The 15,721-nt window shown below is 39.3% G+C and overlaps 1 protein-coding gene across 2 annotated transcripts in view; it reads right to left on the bottom strand.

The window, feature by feature from the left end:
- Positions 1-15,721, bottom strand: part of CYP4X1 (cytochrome P450 family 4 subfamily X member 1) — a 66,717-nt gene that overhangs the window by 19,085 nt on the left and 31,911 nt on the right. For both annotated transcript variants that reach the window (XM_023258651.2, XM_023258650.2), the window contains exons 2-6: positions 9,510-9,651; positions 8,014-8,058; positions 6,501-6,628; positions 4,427-4,554; positions 4,189-4,343 (exon numbers count right to left, since the gene is read on the bottom strand). In XM_023258651.2, the coding sequence (XP_023114419.1) occupies positions 4,189-4,343; positions 4,427-4,554; positions 6,501-6,628; positions 8,014-8,058; positions 9,510-9,633 (580 nt within the window). In that variant the 5' untranslated portion in view covers positions 9,634-9,651. The remainder of the gene's footprint in view (positions 1-4,188; positions 4,344-4,426; positions 4,555-6,500; positions 6,629-8,013; positions 8,059-9,509; positions 9,652-15,721) is intronic.

Raw genomic sequence — 15,721 nt, 5'->3', positions numbered from 1 at the left:
TACTCTTAATCCTCTTTATTTCACTCATCCCCCTACCCATCTGCCCTCTGCACCACCAATTTGTTTTTGTTGTTTCTTTTTTCTTTCTTCATTTTGTTTCTTAAATGAAAAAATATGAGTGAGATTGAATGGTATTTGTCTTTCTCTATCTGACTTATTTCACTTAGCATAATATAATAATACCCTCTAGGTCCATCCATGTTGTTGCAAATGGCAAGATCGCATTCTTTTTTATGGCTGAGTACCATACCATTGCATAGATATACTACCTTTTTAATAAATGGTGATGAGACAACTGGATAACCATTTGGAAAAGTTAGGTCAACACTTCGCACCATGCATAAGAATAAACCCTAAATGAATCAGAGATCTAACTGCAAGAACAAAACCACACAAGCACTAGGAGAAAAACATGGATGAATGTCTCTACAATTTGGGTATAGGGCAGTGGTTCTCAGATGGAGATAATTTTGACCCCAGGGGACATTCATCAATGTGTGTAGACATTTTCAGTTGCCACAACTGTCAGAGTCCTACTGGCATTGAGTGGATAGATGTCAGGGATGGAACTAAACATCCTACAATGCACAGGACACCTCCCCACATAACAAAGACTTATCCAAACCAAAATGTCATTAGAGCAAGGGTTGAAATACCCTAGAATAGGGGATGGCTACTGTCTACTACTTAAAATCCAGATGTAATAAAAATAATTGATATATCATCTGCAAATATCTTCTCCTATTCTGTCAGTTGCCTTTTAGTTTTGTTGATTGTTCCCTTTGCTGTGCAGAAGCTTTTTATCTTGACAAGGCACCAATGGTTTATTTTTGCTTTTATTTCCCTTGCCTCTGGAGACATGTTAAGTAAGAAGTTGCTGCGGCCTAGGTCAAAGAGGTCATTACCTGTTTTCTCTCGTAGAATTTTGATGGTTTCCTGTCTCACATTTAGGTCTTTCATTCATTTTGAATATATTTTTGTGTATGATGTAAGAAAGTGGTCCGGGTTCACTCTTCTGCATGTCGCTATCCAGTTCTCCTAGCACCAATTGCTAAAGAGACTGTCTTTATTCCATTAGATACTCTTTCCTGCTTTGTCAAAGATTAGCTGGCTATATAGTTGTGGGTCCATTTCTAGGTTCTCTATTCTCTTCCATTGATCTATGTGTTTTTGCACCAATACCATACTATCTTGATGATTACAGCTTTGTAATACAGGTTAAAGTCTGGGATTGTGATGCCTCCAGCTTTGGGTTTTTTCCAATGGATAAAGCATTAATATCCAAAATCTATAAAGAACTTACCAAACTCAACACCCAAACAACAAATAATCCAGTGGAGAAATGGACAGAAGACATAAACAGACACTTTTCCAAAGAAGACATCCACGTGGGAAACAGACACATCAAAAGATGCTCAACATCACTCAAACACAAATCTAAACCATAATGAAATACCACCTTACACTGGTCAGATGGCTAAAATTAACAACACAGGAAACAACAGATGTTGGTGGGGATGTGGAGAAAGAGGAACCCTTTTGCATTGTTGGTGGGAATGCAAACTGGTACAGCCACTCTGGAAAACAGTATGGAGTTTCCTCAAAAAATTAAAAATAGAATTACTCTACTCTATGACCCAGCAATCACACTACTAGGAATTTCTGCAAAGGTTACAAAAATGCTGATTTAAAGGGGCACATGCACCCCAATGCTTATAGCAGGGCTATCAACAACAGCCAAATTATGGAAAGAGCTCAAATGTCCATTAACTGATAAATGGATAAAGAAGATGTGGTATATATACAATGGAATATTACTTGGTAATTAAAAAGAAATGAAATCATGCCATTTGCAACAACATGGATGGAACTGAAGGGTGTTGTGCTAAGCAAAATAAGACAGACACCATAAGATTTACTCATATGTGGAATTTGAGAAATTCAACAGATGAACATAGAGGAAGGGAAGGAGAAAATAAGATAAAAACGAGGAGGAAGGAAAACCATAAGAGACTCTTAAATACAGAGAACAAACTGAGGATTGCTAGAGGGGGGTGGGGGGACTGGGTTAAATGGGTGATAGGCATTAAGAAGGGCACTTTTTGGGATGAGCAGTGGGTGTCATATGTAAGAGATGAATCACTGGGTTCTAATCCTGAAGCTAAGACTACACTGTATGTTAACTAACTTGAAAATACATTTTAAAAAATAATAAAAAATAAAAAGGAACAAATAATATTGGTAAATTTGACTAAATAAATATAAAATTTTTGAAAAGGTTTTATTTTGAATAAATTTAGCATTTATTTTTCCCTAATATTTGCATTTTGTTTTCTCATCATAATTATGTAATATAAAGAAATAGTAAAGAGTTCTTTCAATAACCCTTTGTAGACGCCCCAGATTCACTCTAGTGAGCCATACAAATATTAGCATTTTCTGTGTGGGCCATGATGTGAACCGGTTTGGAACTACTGCTATACAATGCCCATCTTTTTTTTTTTTTCAATATATGAAATTTATTGTCAAATTGGTTTCCATACAACACCCAGTGCTCATCCCAAAAGACACCCTCCTCAATACCCATCACCCACCCTCCCCTCCCTCCCACCCCCCATCAACCCTCAGTTTGTTCTCAGTTTTTCAGAGTCTCTTATGCTTTGGCTCTCTCCCACTCTGACCTCTTTTTTTTTTTCCTTCCTTTCCCCCATGGGTTTCTGTTAAGTTTCTCAGGATCCACATAAGAGTGAAAACATATGGTATCTGTCTTTCTCTGTATGGCTTATTTCACTTAGCATCACACTCTCCAGTTCCATCCACGTTGCTACAAAGGGCCATATTTCGTTCTTTCTCATTGCCCTGTAGTACTCCATTGTGTATATAAACCACAATTTCTTTATCCATTCATCAGTTGATGGACATTTAGGCTCTTTCCATAATTTGCATAATGCCCATCTGTATCTTAAATCGTTAACCTGACCTGCTTCTGACTGTCCTCCTTATACACTACATTCATGTGTGTTTATGGGTGCCTGACTGCGCCTGTGCCTGTGTGGGTGTGTCTTGCAAATTTCCTTGAGGCAAATATATTTGCTAAAGTAACTGTATTTTATGATTAACATTTATTTAGTACCAGGCACTTTCCCAAGCGCTTTATGTATATTAACATAGTGAATCATCACCACAAACCTGGGAGATAGGTTCCTTTTTGTCCCCATTTTACAGCTGACATTGAGACAAAGCAGTGAGTAACTTGCCCGAAGTCAGAGCTGAGGAAGGATTCATTAACTGCTTTATAAATATTCTCTATTCGGGTGTTGATGAAAAGTAATGTTGAATTGCTTAAAGAGCTTAATCTATTTCAACTTTTATGTTTATGTTTTGCCAAAACTATTTTTGAACTGAGCTTCTTTTATTTTTTTATTGTGGTAAGAACACTTAACCAGAGATCTACCCACTTAACAAGTTTTTACATGCCCAGTACAGCACCGTTAACTGTAGGCAGATCTCTAGAACTTGTTCATTTTGTGTAACTGAAACTTTCTACCTACTGAACAACTCCCCGTCCCCCCTCCTTTTGAATGCGTGTCCGTGTGCTCTCTGTTCTCATATTCATTCCCAAGTTGCATGAATGTTTTTAGTTTGTTGTTATTCCTTCGCGACTACTGCAAACACTGTGTAAAAAGCCATGTGTCCTTGTGTGCTTTGAGATATTAAATGACCCTTGTTATATTTGTATTAATAACAATTGGAAATATTTTTTTAATTTATTTTTAGAGACAGAGAGAGACAGAGCACAAGTTGGGGGAGGGGCAGAGAGAGAAGGAGACACAGAATCTGAAGCAGGCTCCAGGTTCTGAGCCATCAGCACAGAGCCCGATGTGGGGCTCGAACTCACAAACCATGAGATCAGGACCTGAGCTGAAGTCGGATGCTTAACCAACTGAGCCACCCAGGCACCCCAACAATTGGAAATAATAATAAACATGATATAATACATAGAAAACTTCTGAAGTAGTAGAGAACTACTACTATGGATCTAGCACACTCTTCTAAAGGAGCACTGTCCATATAAAAGCTCTGTTAAGAACAAGAATTTTTTTTTTCACACCGAGGCCTATTCTTCTAGACAGGCACAGTACAATGATGACGGTGTATGGACTTAGGCAATCCAAACACAAGCAATACCTGTGTACTGATGTAGAATTTTGACCATCTCCTGTAAGCGGTGGCCCTGAGGGCTGAATTTGAAAATTATGTCAAGGTGATGTAAGAAATTGTATAAGCGGTGAAAGATGATTTTGCTGGCTTCAAATGTCGCTTTAACATAAAGATCATGGGTGCTAGAAGAGAAAGTGGGGACAATATGTCAATGCATGACTTAGATAATGACGAACAAGTGTCTTTTTGCTTTTCTGTCACTGACCTGCTTGTCTGGCAGTTGGTCTCCTGGCTCAAAACACACTTCATAAGTATGTCCAGGGTCATCAAGGTGATGTGCTCAAAGACCTCCACAATTGTGTCCTGGGGGCCACAGATCTTCTCCCACTTACCCTGGCATAGGAGGTCAAGACCAACAGCATCATCAAACTGCCTTTACCTGAAAGCTCCTCCCTGACACTGCCCTTAGGCTGTAAGGTAGACAATCCAGACCTAGGAGGAGCCATAGGTTGTATATGTAAATAGGTGCTTACTTGGCATGAGGAAGGGAAAGCCGCACCTAGCTGAGTGAGAAAGAGCACGGAGCAAGCCGGGTATCTTGTAAATGGCTGAGTTAAGTATTTTTGGCCTTTCAGTCATTACCATAACTCTGCTTTGCAACAGATCAGAGTTCCAGTAAAACAGACAATCTCTGATACAAGACCTCTAATTATAAGGGGTCTCCCCAGGGCTTCCTCCATCTTCAGCCCCCAAATTGCTAGACACCCTACCCCATCACTACTGCCAACCACCATAGCCACACTTAAAATAAACTTGGAACATTGTAAGAAGCCTTTTCAATTCAGAAGTGGGGGACAGAGAGAAACCATGGGTAGGAGCAGCTTCCCGCTGACCCCCTGCCAAGCGCTGTTTGTGCCCAATTTACTTCTCCCCTCCAGGTGACCTGCTCACACTACCTGAAATGTTCCCTGTTGAAAATAAATATGTCATGATAAGCATTCTTTGTGTTAAACACAAAGAAATCTAAGTGTTTAAAGTCAGATCAACCTATTGAGCACCTAATGCCATAGGTAGGGTCTGGTACACATTTGGAGGCAGATATTTTTTTTTAAAGCTTTTATCCCAATGTCCATTGTTTATTCAATTGCTTTCATCTTGAATAATGTAAGTTTTACTGTGTAAAAAAAGTAAATTTAGGAGAAATGGCAGCGAAGGGGAAGCTCAAGCTGGAAGCACTAGGGCACAGTTCAGCAGAGGGGAAAGCTATGAGTGGAGTCTCAGGCTCAGGTGGGGCTGAGAAACGAGGAAGACACAAGTGGTTTACTGAAACAGAGATAAACTCAGTACCACCACTGGCTAATTTGTCATTGTGTACAAAGCAGCATGGCACCAGAATGGAAGGAGACTGCTCCTTCTCTCTCCAGCCTGTACGTGAGGCTTTCTGCCAAGAGTGGGCCATGGGTATTTTCACCTTAACTCAGGTTAAATCCACTTCTGTGAGAATCAGCCAATTGGTTGGTAACAGTGGTTCTCTCCTGGGCAAAGGGATGGGTTTGCGAATGAAAGTGGAGGGAAACTTTGGCTTCATTGGTGGAGTTTGAAGTGTTTATCATGAAACTTGTATTAATGAATTACTTGTCTCATTTTTAAACAATCACAATTTAAAAATTAAAAATATACCACAAACCAGTGGAGTTTTAGAATGGAACTCATTTATAAATCAAGGACCACCCTTAAGAATATTCCTCTGCCAACATCCTCCTGCCCCTTTGAAAAGGCACAAGTCAGCTCCAAATGATCCACTACTATCTACAAGAGGAAGCTCACACCCTGTGGCTTTAACGTAGACACTTATCTTTTGCTAGGTTCTTTGTGACCATCAGGCAAATTCGCTCTAACTTCCATACCTTTGCTTATGCTAACTCACTCTGCCTAGAATGCACTCATCTGTATTATCCACATAAGCAAGTCCGGCTCATATTTGCTGGTAAAAATGAGTCTCCTCTGAATCTGAAGCTACTATAGCTATTCCTCATTTCCTCACCTGTCAGTTACAGCACTGACCATCTGAATCTCACTACTTGGTACTTGGTTTACTGCCATAGGGTCTCAAAATATACCTGAGTTAGATGACCAGAACTTCATCATTTTTTGTCGCCCAAACAAAGAGTGATAGCAAAGGCTTACATGGACACCTATTGCTCAGTTGGTAAATGTACACTGGTTAATTTCTAAGAGCCATCCCCCTTTGAATTTTACTACCCATCACACATGTCTAATTCATTCCCTGTTGGAAACATTCTGCAACACACCAGAGAACTTTTTGTCCCTTCACTTACCAGCATTGTGTTCACTGAATGGGCCATCACCTCAACATATGATTTCAAGATGTTAAAATTGAACCCAGGAGTTAGTAGGTGACGGTGCTGGAACCATCTGGGTCCTTCTAGACTCACTAGTCCTTTTCCTTGAGAAAGAAAGGGGACAAAACCTCATGTCATTTTATTAGATGAGATGAGGAAGGAGAGGTGAGGAACAGAGACATCAGGGAGTGAGCATGACACACATGTAGTCATAATAGAGTGGAAATCAGAGTAGTGTTTATATATTTTGATGGAAGTGAGATTTGTTGCTTAATCTGGGATGGATGTATTTAACATTGTGAGGAAGACCCCAGGGTTTGAAACCTGATGAGAATGCTGATCCTGAAGTCACCAGTCACTACCTATGTCAAAACTGAATAAGTTACCTAATCTTCCTGAGCCTTGGTTTACTCATTGATAAAGTGTGATAATAAACATCTACCTCACTGTGTTGCTGTGAAGATTAAATGAAAGCACATATATGAAGCACCTAGCCTGGTCTCTAGCTCACAGTAGAAACATAACAAATATTCATCTCCTTTTGACTCCAAACCAATCCATAAACTACACTGTGAACACAAAATTTATAAGGAACTAGATGTAAGTGTCCACTCTGTCCCCAGATATCTCCTCCTTGGGGCTTAGTTGGTGATTCACACTTATAAATGATATGGAGTGCAAACACTCATCAAGATCAGTGCTTTACAGTCTTTGGCTGCAAAAAAGGTCATTAAAGATTTGGCTTTAAAATGACTTTAAGATTTATTAATAAGTAACTTCCATCATTCATTGGGTGCTTACAACATGTCAGGCTTGAGATGTATGGTCTGGTGCTGGTACCATGCCAGCCACTACAGTAAGTGCTGAAAATACGTGTTTCATTTAATCCCCACAATGGCCTAGAGATGTAACTCTCATCAGAAGATTTCCCCAGAATCACATGCAACTAGCTAGTGGGAGGCAGTATTCAAATCCAAGTAGCTCTGAACCCCAAATCAACAGTTTTTTCATGTAATTCCTTCTTTGTCTAACATGAATACCAATTACATGACCAGAAGGCTTAATTCATCTGCTCATGGAAAACCACCAAACTATACTTCAGAGCAAAACTGTACTGGTTTGCATATGGAAATATATGGACTCCAAAAGGAAAGTGGAAGATCCAAGAAAACAAGAGAAAAGAAAGGACAAAATAAAGAATACAGATGTGTGGCTGAAGTTTTAAAGACAGAGATGGGACAGATTCACACACATGCTGCCTTGAGAATGAGACTTTGGAGAGAGAAACGGATAAGGAGGGTTCTTAGGAAGCTGTGCTGGGTTGATCTTAGCACTCCCTCTTGATTTTTCCCCTAGATAACTTGCAGCATAGATCGTCCATCCTCTTAATTGTTTTGAGCATTCTGACTTGTTTCTTTGGAATGCTTTACTATACCAAGGGGACCTCAAGCGAGAGAGTGAATCACCTGTCTCTCTGGCACATACATACCAAGACATGGAATCAAGAACTTGTACAGGTACTTGGACTTGGGATCTGTAGAGTCAAGCAGAGGAAACAAACAACAGCATTAGAGGAAAATTACCAAAGTCGGTGAAGGTTCTCTTCATTTGCCTGTGCTAACCACAAATAGCAAGAAGGAGCCCAGGCATGGCATGGCAAACCATGGCATGCCCAGGCAAACCATAAGTTTGGTTAAGGAGCCAGAGAACAATAAACCCCAGGAGGCAGACAGGTACACAAACCCAGATTCTTCCCTTGCTTATACTTTCTCCTATAGAAACAGATTGCCCAAGGGTGACCAAGTTTCCAGAACAGGATTTGGGACAATATATTATATCCTTCTTGGAAAGTAGATTAGTGTTTACAGCAGGAGCTGGCAGACCACAGAGAGTGGGGATCAAATGCCTCTGGGGGTTCTCATGACCTCTAATGTGGAAGTGTTTTACAGCTCTTGTCCTTTAAGAAGTGAGCAGGAAACAAATCAGGGCTGAGGGATTGGGAAAAATGGAGACTTTCAGGGAAAGGCTGTTTTCTTTTATTAGGTTTTACTAAAAGTAATGGAGACAATGGACAGAGAAGAAAGATTAGAATGTAAGATCTTAGTTTTACAAAGATGATGGAGCAAAACCTGGACATTTTTTTTTTAAGTAGGCTTCACGCCCAACGTGGAGACCAGCATGGGGCTTCGTCGGACACTTAACCGACTGAGCCACCCAGGAGCTCCCAAACTGGACGTTTTAATTTTGTGCGATGAGATAATCTGCCACAGACGTCTTTGAAAAGGCTTGGATGGGGGAGTTAGATGACTCGCGTTCCAAAAGGGAACACAGTTGAGAAATATGAAGAAAACAAAAATATCTGGACTGCAGCCAAGAGGTTATACTGGTAAATTAATGATCTAGCACCCAGGTTCAGGTACGAAACCAGCAGAGGCAGAGCTACTTCTGAATTCCCCTGAAGACTCATGCGCAAGTAAGGGGCTGGGGGATGGGGAGTATTACTGACATCACAAAACCGAGAGGTAAAGGAAGCCCTTGGTGATCTGGTGGTGCCAGCGGGGCTTTATGTTACACCCTAAAGGGTTCATGGGAGTCTTAGCCTGACAAGGGACTTGGGGGACATGGGAATCCCTTTCAGCATTGCTCAGAAACTCTCTTGGCTTTCTCCAGGCCAGGCCTCTCTTGCTTTGTTTTAACCCCAGTATAGTTAACATACAGTGTTATATTAGTTTCAGGTGTAAATGTAGTGATTCAACACTTCCATACATCGCTCAGTACTTATCACAAGTGCGCTCCTTAATCCCCATCACATATTTCACCCTCCGCCCCCTGCCGCCTGACTCTGGTAACGGTCAGTTTGTCTCCAGGTCTCTTAATAAAGGCCTGATATTAATCTTTGCTTCAGGATTCCTTTAGAATCCTGCCTGTGAGTTGTGCATATCCCTCCTAGGAGGATAGGTTCCCAAGATTCATCCCTTTTCTTACCTGTTCTGCTCAGAAATGCCTTTGCGTAGTCTGGGTCATAGATATAGAAGAATACCTGAAAGGGCCCAACCCAGCAAGGAAAGGCACAAGGGTATTTTCCAACAAGCTCCTCAAGTTTCTCCATTTCACCATCCTGAAGTAGCTGCAGTGAAAAATGAGTGAAGGAAGTTAAAGAAGCCAGCCAATCTGGACTCATCCCCTCCTACAGATGTGATCCGAATCTAGGGCCCGGATAAGGTAGCACAGACATGCTCTCCTCAGCATTTCTAAGCTTGGAGTATAATTTTCTAACCAATATCAGTGTATTTAACTTCGCCATCTAAATGCATGTTGAATCCCCAGAATAAATCTCTGTCAATTGACATCTACCATGAGCCATTTTCCCAACTGAGAGGGTGAAGCGAGCTGAGTCTGCCTCACCTGCTAAAGTCACACACTTTTTAGGTGTGGACTCTGGAAGCTGAAAGTTGTTTTCCTATGTGGGAAGCTAACTGGTAGTAGATTGAACATGACCCACAATCTAGCTCACCATTCCCTCTTCCTTTTCTCCTCTCTGATTATTACTAATTGAGGAATGATCCTTTTTGGGAATTCATAGTTAAAGCTTCTCCCCAAAAACCTGCCCACTCCATCTACAAAGAAAACCCTGTTCTTTTCCCTTCATCAGAGATGAACTTTTGCCTTGATAAGCAGGTTACTAATGGCTCATTTATTATTATTATTTTGTATTTATTTAAATCCAAGTTAGTTAACATATAGTGTAGTATTGGTTTCAGGAGTAGAATTCAGTGGTTCATCACTTACATGTAACACCCAGAACTCATCCCAACAAGTGTCCTTCTTAATGCCCATCACCCATTTAGCCCACACTCCCCACCTGCCTCCCCTCCAGTAACCCTCAGTTTGTTCTCTATATTTAAGAATCTCTTATGGTTTGCCTCCCTCCTTGTTTTTTTTTTTTTAAATTTTTTTTCAACGTTTATTTATTTTTGGGACAGAGAGAGACAGAGCATGAACAGGGGAGGGGCAGAGAGAGAGGGAGACACAGAATCGGAAACAGGCTCCAGGCTCTGAGCCATCAGCCCAGAGCCCGACGCGGGGCTCGAACTCCCGGACCGCGAGATCGTGACCTGGCTGAAGTCGGACGCTTAACCGACTGCGCCACCCAGGCGCCCCATCCCTCCTTGTTTTTATCTTATTTTTTCTTCCCTTCCCCTATGTTCATCTGTTGTATTTCTTAAATTCCACATATGAGTAAAGTCATATGATATTTGTCTTTCTCTGACTGACTTAGCATAATACACTCTAGTTCCATCCATGTTGTTGCGTATGGCAAGATTTCATCCTTTTTGGTGGCCGAGTAATATTCCATTGTGTATATACACCACATCTCCTTAATCCATTCATCAATCAATGGACATTTGGGCTTTTTCCATAATTTAGCTATTGTTGATAGTGCTGCTATAAACATTGGGGTACATTTTCCCTTTAAATCAGCATCTTTGTATCCTTTGGATAGATTCCTAGTATAGCAATTACTGGGTCATAGGGTAGTTCTATTTTAAATTTTTTGAGGAATCTCCATACTGCTTTCCAGAGTGGCTGCACCTATTTGCATCTGCACCAACAGCGCAAAAGGGTTCTTTCTCCACATCCTCACCAACATCTGTTTTTTCCCTGTGCTGTTAATCTTAGCCATTGTGACAGGTGTGAGGTGATATCTTATTGTGGTTTTTATTTGTATTTCCCTAATGATGAGTGGTGTTGAACATCTTTTCATGTGTCTGTTAGTCATCTGAATGTCTACTTTGGAAAATTGTCTGTTCATGTCTTCTACCACTAATGGCTCATTTAAATAGTTCCTCTAAATCACTGACAAGAAGATTCATTAACTTCTTGTATAAAGTGGGAGTGTGGCGGGCACCTGTATATGTGTGTCTGGGGGTGCCCAGTGATACATGATTGTGGGGGTCCTGACTTGCAAGGAAACCAAGGTTGGCAAGTTCTCCCTTATGTGACCAGTCATACAGAATTTGCTATCCTCAGAAAAGTTGGCAAACTTTGGCTCCCAATATCCTCTGTTACAAGCTAGCACCTTTTATCCCATGAAGTGTTCCCTGGAAAGTGTAGGGCCCCTAACAGATTGAGATTCTTGAACTCTACCTCCTGAAATGGTGCAGACTCATTTTTCTTAACACTTCCACAACCAAGTCAGTGACAAGTACCCACTGACAATGCCAATGATGTTCCCTAACAAAACAAATGTTCCTTCCTTCATCCATTTGCAAACAATAAACAAATGAGAATTTATTAAGTGCCTACTATATATTCCAGGCAATAGAGATGCAGAGAAATATAAGACAGACAAAGTCTTTGTCCTCATGGAAATTATAGCCTAGTATGAGGATTATTTTTTTAAGTTAAAAATTGTCATGGACACCTTCAGCCAAAAGCATTTGGTCATACTTTTAGTAACTCCTTTCTGGACAAAAAGGATAGAAAGCCATTGTGACTCCTGTAATATATGAATTTACATTTCTTCATCCATAGCAGTATCTTAATACATTTGAAAATATGTCTTACACATATTTAGGAAACACTGTTCAGAAATAATCAGAAAATGCTTAGTTCTCAAAGAAATAGTAATAGCTAACATTTACAAAGCACTACTATGAGCTAGATGTTGCCAAGTTACTTTCCATGTTTTATATATATTTTTAAACTTTTTAAAAATGTTTATTCATTTTTGAGAGACAGAGACAAAACGTGAGTGGGGGAGGGGCAGATGGAGAAGGAGACACAGAATCTGAAGCAGACTCCAGGTTCTGAGCTGTCAGCACAGAGCCCAACATGGGGCTTGAACCACGAGCCATGAGGTCATGACCTGAGCTGAAGACGGATGCTTAAGCAATTGAGCCACCCAAGCTCCCCTCCATGATGTATATTGTTTAATCTCTATACCAAGAACCCTACGAAGCAGATATGATTAGAACCTACATTTTACAGATGAGGAAACTGAGCCTTAGGAAGGTTAAGTATAATAGTTCTAGCTCTTCCTGGTGACTATCTGAGTGATGAATTGTCAAAAGAAACATAAAGGGCAAAAAAAAAAAAAGGTAAATAGGTAGAGTTGGTAATATTAGCCAGCTTGATATATCAGCCATCTCTCATCTGCAAACTCTGATAGAGGCCTCTCTAAAACACACAAAAAAATAATTTAGTGGCAGTCAAGAGAGATATGGACTTTAAAACATGATTGCAATAAACAATCTGACTGAAAATAAAACCATCCTTTGACAACAGTATCAGAAAGAAGAAAACATTCAGAAACAAATTTAATAGGATAAATGTAAAGGTTACTGAAAACTACAAAACATTGTTGAAAGAAATTTAAAAAGACTTATATACATGTAAAGACATTTCATGTTCATGGAGCAGAAAACTTCATATTGTTAAAATGGCAGTATTTGCCAAACTGGTCTACAGATTCAGTGCAATCCCCATCAGAATCACAGCTGGCTTCTTTGTAGGCATTGACAAGCTGATTCTAAAACTTATATGGAAACCAGAGGTATCCAAAATAGCCCAAGTAATCTTGAAAAAGAACAAAGCAGGAGGACTCATGCTTCCTAATTTCAAAACTTACTACAAAGCAAAAATAATTAAGACAGTGTGGTATCAGCATAAGTATAGACAATAAGAATAATTCTATTCTATAAGAATAGAATTGAGAATCCATAAATAAACTTCATGTTTACAGTCAACTGATAGCAATGTCTTTTGTTCCAATGAGGTGACTCTTGGTGGGCTCTCGGATGGGGGCTGGTCACCAGCTAGACCAAGCTATAATTAGAAGTTTGGAATCTTCAGTCTCACTTCTCATTCTCCAGAGAAGGAGATGAACTGGAAATGGAGTTAATGTTCAATCGTATCTACGTGATGAAGCCTCCATAATAATTCCAAAAGTACAGGGTTTGGAGACCAGGTTTGGTGAACACAACGAGGTGCTGGTAGAGTGATGCATCTGGAGAGGGCTCTGTGGAAGCTCTGTGCCCCTTCCCACATACTTGTCCTTTGCATCACTTCCAACTGCATGTTCATCTGTATCCTTTATTATATCCTTTTATAACAAACTGGTAAACAGTAAGTCAACTGTTTCCTGAGTTCTGTGAGCTGTTCTAGCATATTAATCAAACCTGAGGAGAAGGTCATGGGAGCCTCCAACTTATAGCTGATTGGTCAGAAGCACAGTAACAACCTGGACTTGCAATTGGCATCTGAAATGGAGTTGGGGTAATCTTGTGGGGCTGAACCCTTAATCTGTGGGGTCTCCACAGGGAGAGAACTGGGTTTTTCCTACTCAGGTGTCAAAACAATTTAATGGGGGCAAAGTATCGTCTTTTCAACAAATGGTGCTGGGATAACTGGATATTCACAAAAAAATAGGATAAAGTTGGACCCCCACCTTATGCAATATACAAAAATTAACTTAATGGATCAAAGTTCTAGATGAAAGAGCTAAAACTATAAAACTCTTAGAAGAAAAGATAAGGAATTAACCTTAGATTTGGCAAAGCTAGCTATATTTCTACATTAAAATGTAGAAAATCTACATTTTCTACACAAAAACCAGTTGCATTTCAGTACACTAACAATAAACAATCTGAAAAGAAAATGACAAAAATAAGCCCATTTACAATAGCATCAAAAAGAATAAAATATTTAGGAGGTGAAATCAAGTATTGGAAAACCAAGTATTTCCAACCAACAAGGTGAAAGACTTGTACAGTGAAAACTAAACAACATTGCTGAAGAAACAATATTTATGTATTTAAAAAAACATAAATAAATGGAAACACATCCCATGTTCACGAATTGGAAGACATTATTATTAAGATTCCAGTACTACCCAAAGAGTTTTACAAATTCAATGTAATGCCTAACAAAATCCCGATGATGTTTTCTGTAGAAATAGAAAAGTCTATCCTAAAATTTATATGAAATCTCAGGGGACCTTGAATAGCCAAAAAAATCTTTAATAAGAAGAACAAATCTGAAGGACTCATTTTCCTGATTTCAAAACTTACTACAAAGCTACAGTAATCAAAACAGCATGGTTCTGGCACAGAGACAGACATATAGGCAAATGGAATAAAATAGAAAGCCTAGAAATAACCCTCAAATATATGGTCAAATGATTTTTGACAAAGGGGATAGAATCATTCAATGGGAAAAGGACATGTAAACAGGGTCTGTATCTTCAGTAAGTTTCTGAACCTTTGGCTGTAATTACCAAGTGCTTGGGATTGGGTGGCTGGAAATGCATATTGAGCTTTTCTGTGTATGTGAAAAACTTTGTCCAAATAAACTAGCTTTGTACCCTGAAAAAAAAAAAAAGGGAAAAGGGCAGTTTTTTCAACAAATGTTGTTGGGAAAACCGAATATCCACATGCAACAGAATAAAGTTGGGTCCTTCCTTATCTAACACCATATACAAAAATTAACCAAAAATGGCTCAAAGACCTAAAAGTAACAACTAAAACTATAAAACTCTTAGCAGAAAACACAGGGTAAATTCTTCACAACATTGGATCTGGCAATGATTTCTTGATTATGACACCAAAGGCACAGGAAAAAAGAAAAAATATATATAAATTGGACTTTACAAAAATTAAAAAAATGTGTATGAAAACACAGTGTAACAGGAAAAGTAAAAAAACCCAAAGAATTGGAGAAATATTTACAAATAATATATCTGATAAGGGATTAATATCCAGAATACATAGAGAAATATTAAAACTCAACATCAAAAAACAAACAACCTGATCCAAATATGGGTAAAGGACTTAACTGGCCATTCCTCCAAAGAAGATATACAAATGGCATTGAGCACATGAAAAGATGCTCAACATCACTAATCATTAGGGAAATTCAAATCAAAAGTATAAGATACTACCTCACACTCATTAGGATGACTACTATCAGAAAAAAGCAAAAGCCAGAAAACAACAAGTGTTGGTAAGAATGTGGAGAAATTGGAACCCCTGTGCACTTCTGGTGGAAGTGTAAAATGGTGCAGCCATTGCAGAAAACAGTATGGTTGCTCCTCAAAAAATTAAAAATAGAATTACCATATGATATAGTAATTCCACTTCTGGGTATATATCCAGTCGAAAGCTGGGTGTCAAACAGATTTTTACACTCATGTTCAC

Source organism: Felis catus, chromosome C1 (genome assembly GCF_018350175.1).
Source record: "Felis catus isolate Fca126 chromosome C1, F.catus_Fca126_mat1.0, whole genome shotgun sequence".
NCBI classification, from domain to species: Eukaryota; Metazoa; Chordata; class Mammalia; order Carnivora; family Felidae; genus Felis; species Felis catus.
The sequence above is the reverse complement of the archived record's forward strand: the minus strand, read 5'-3'. Positions and strand labels throughout refer to the sequence as shown.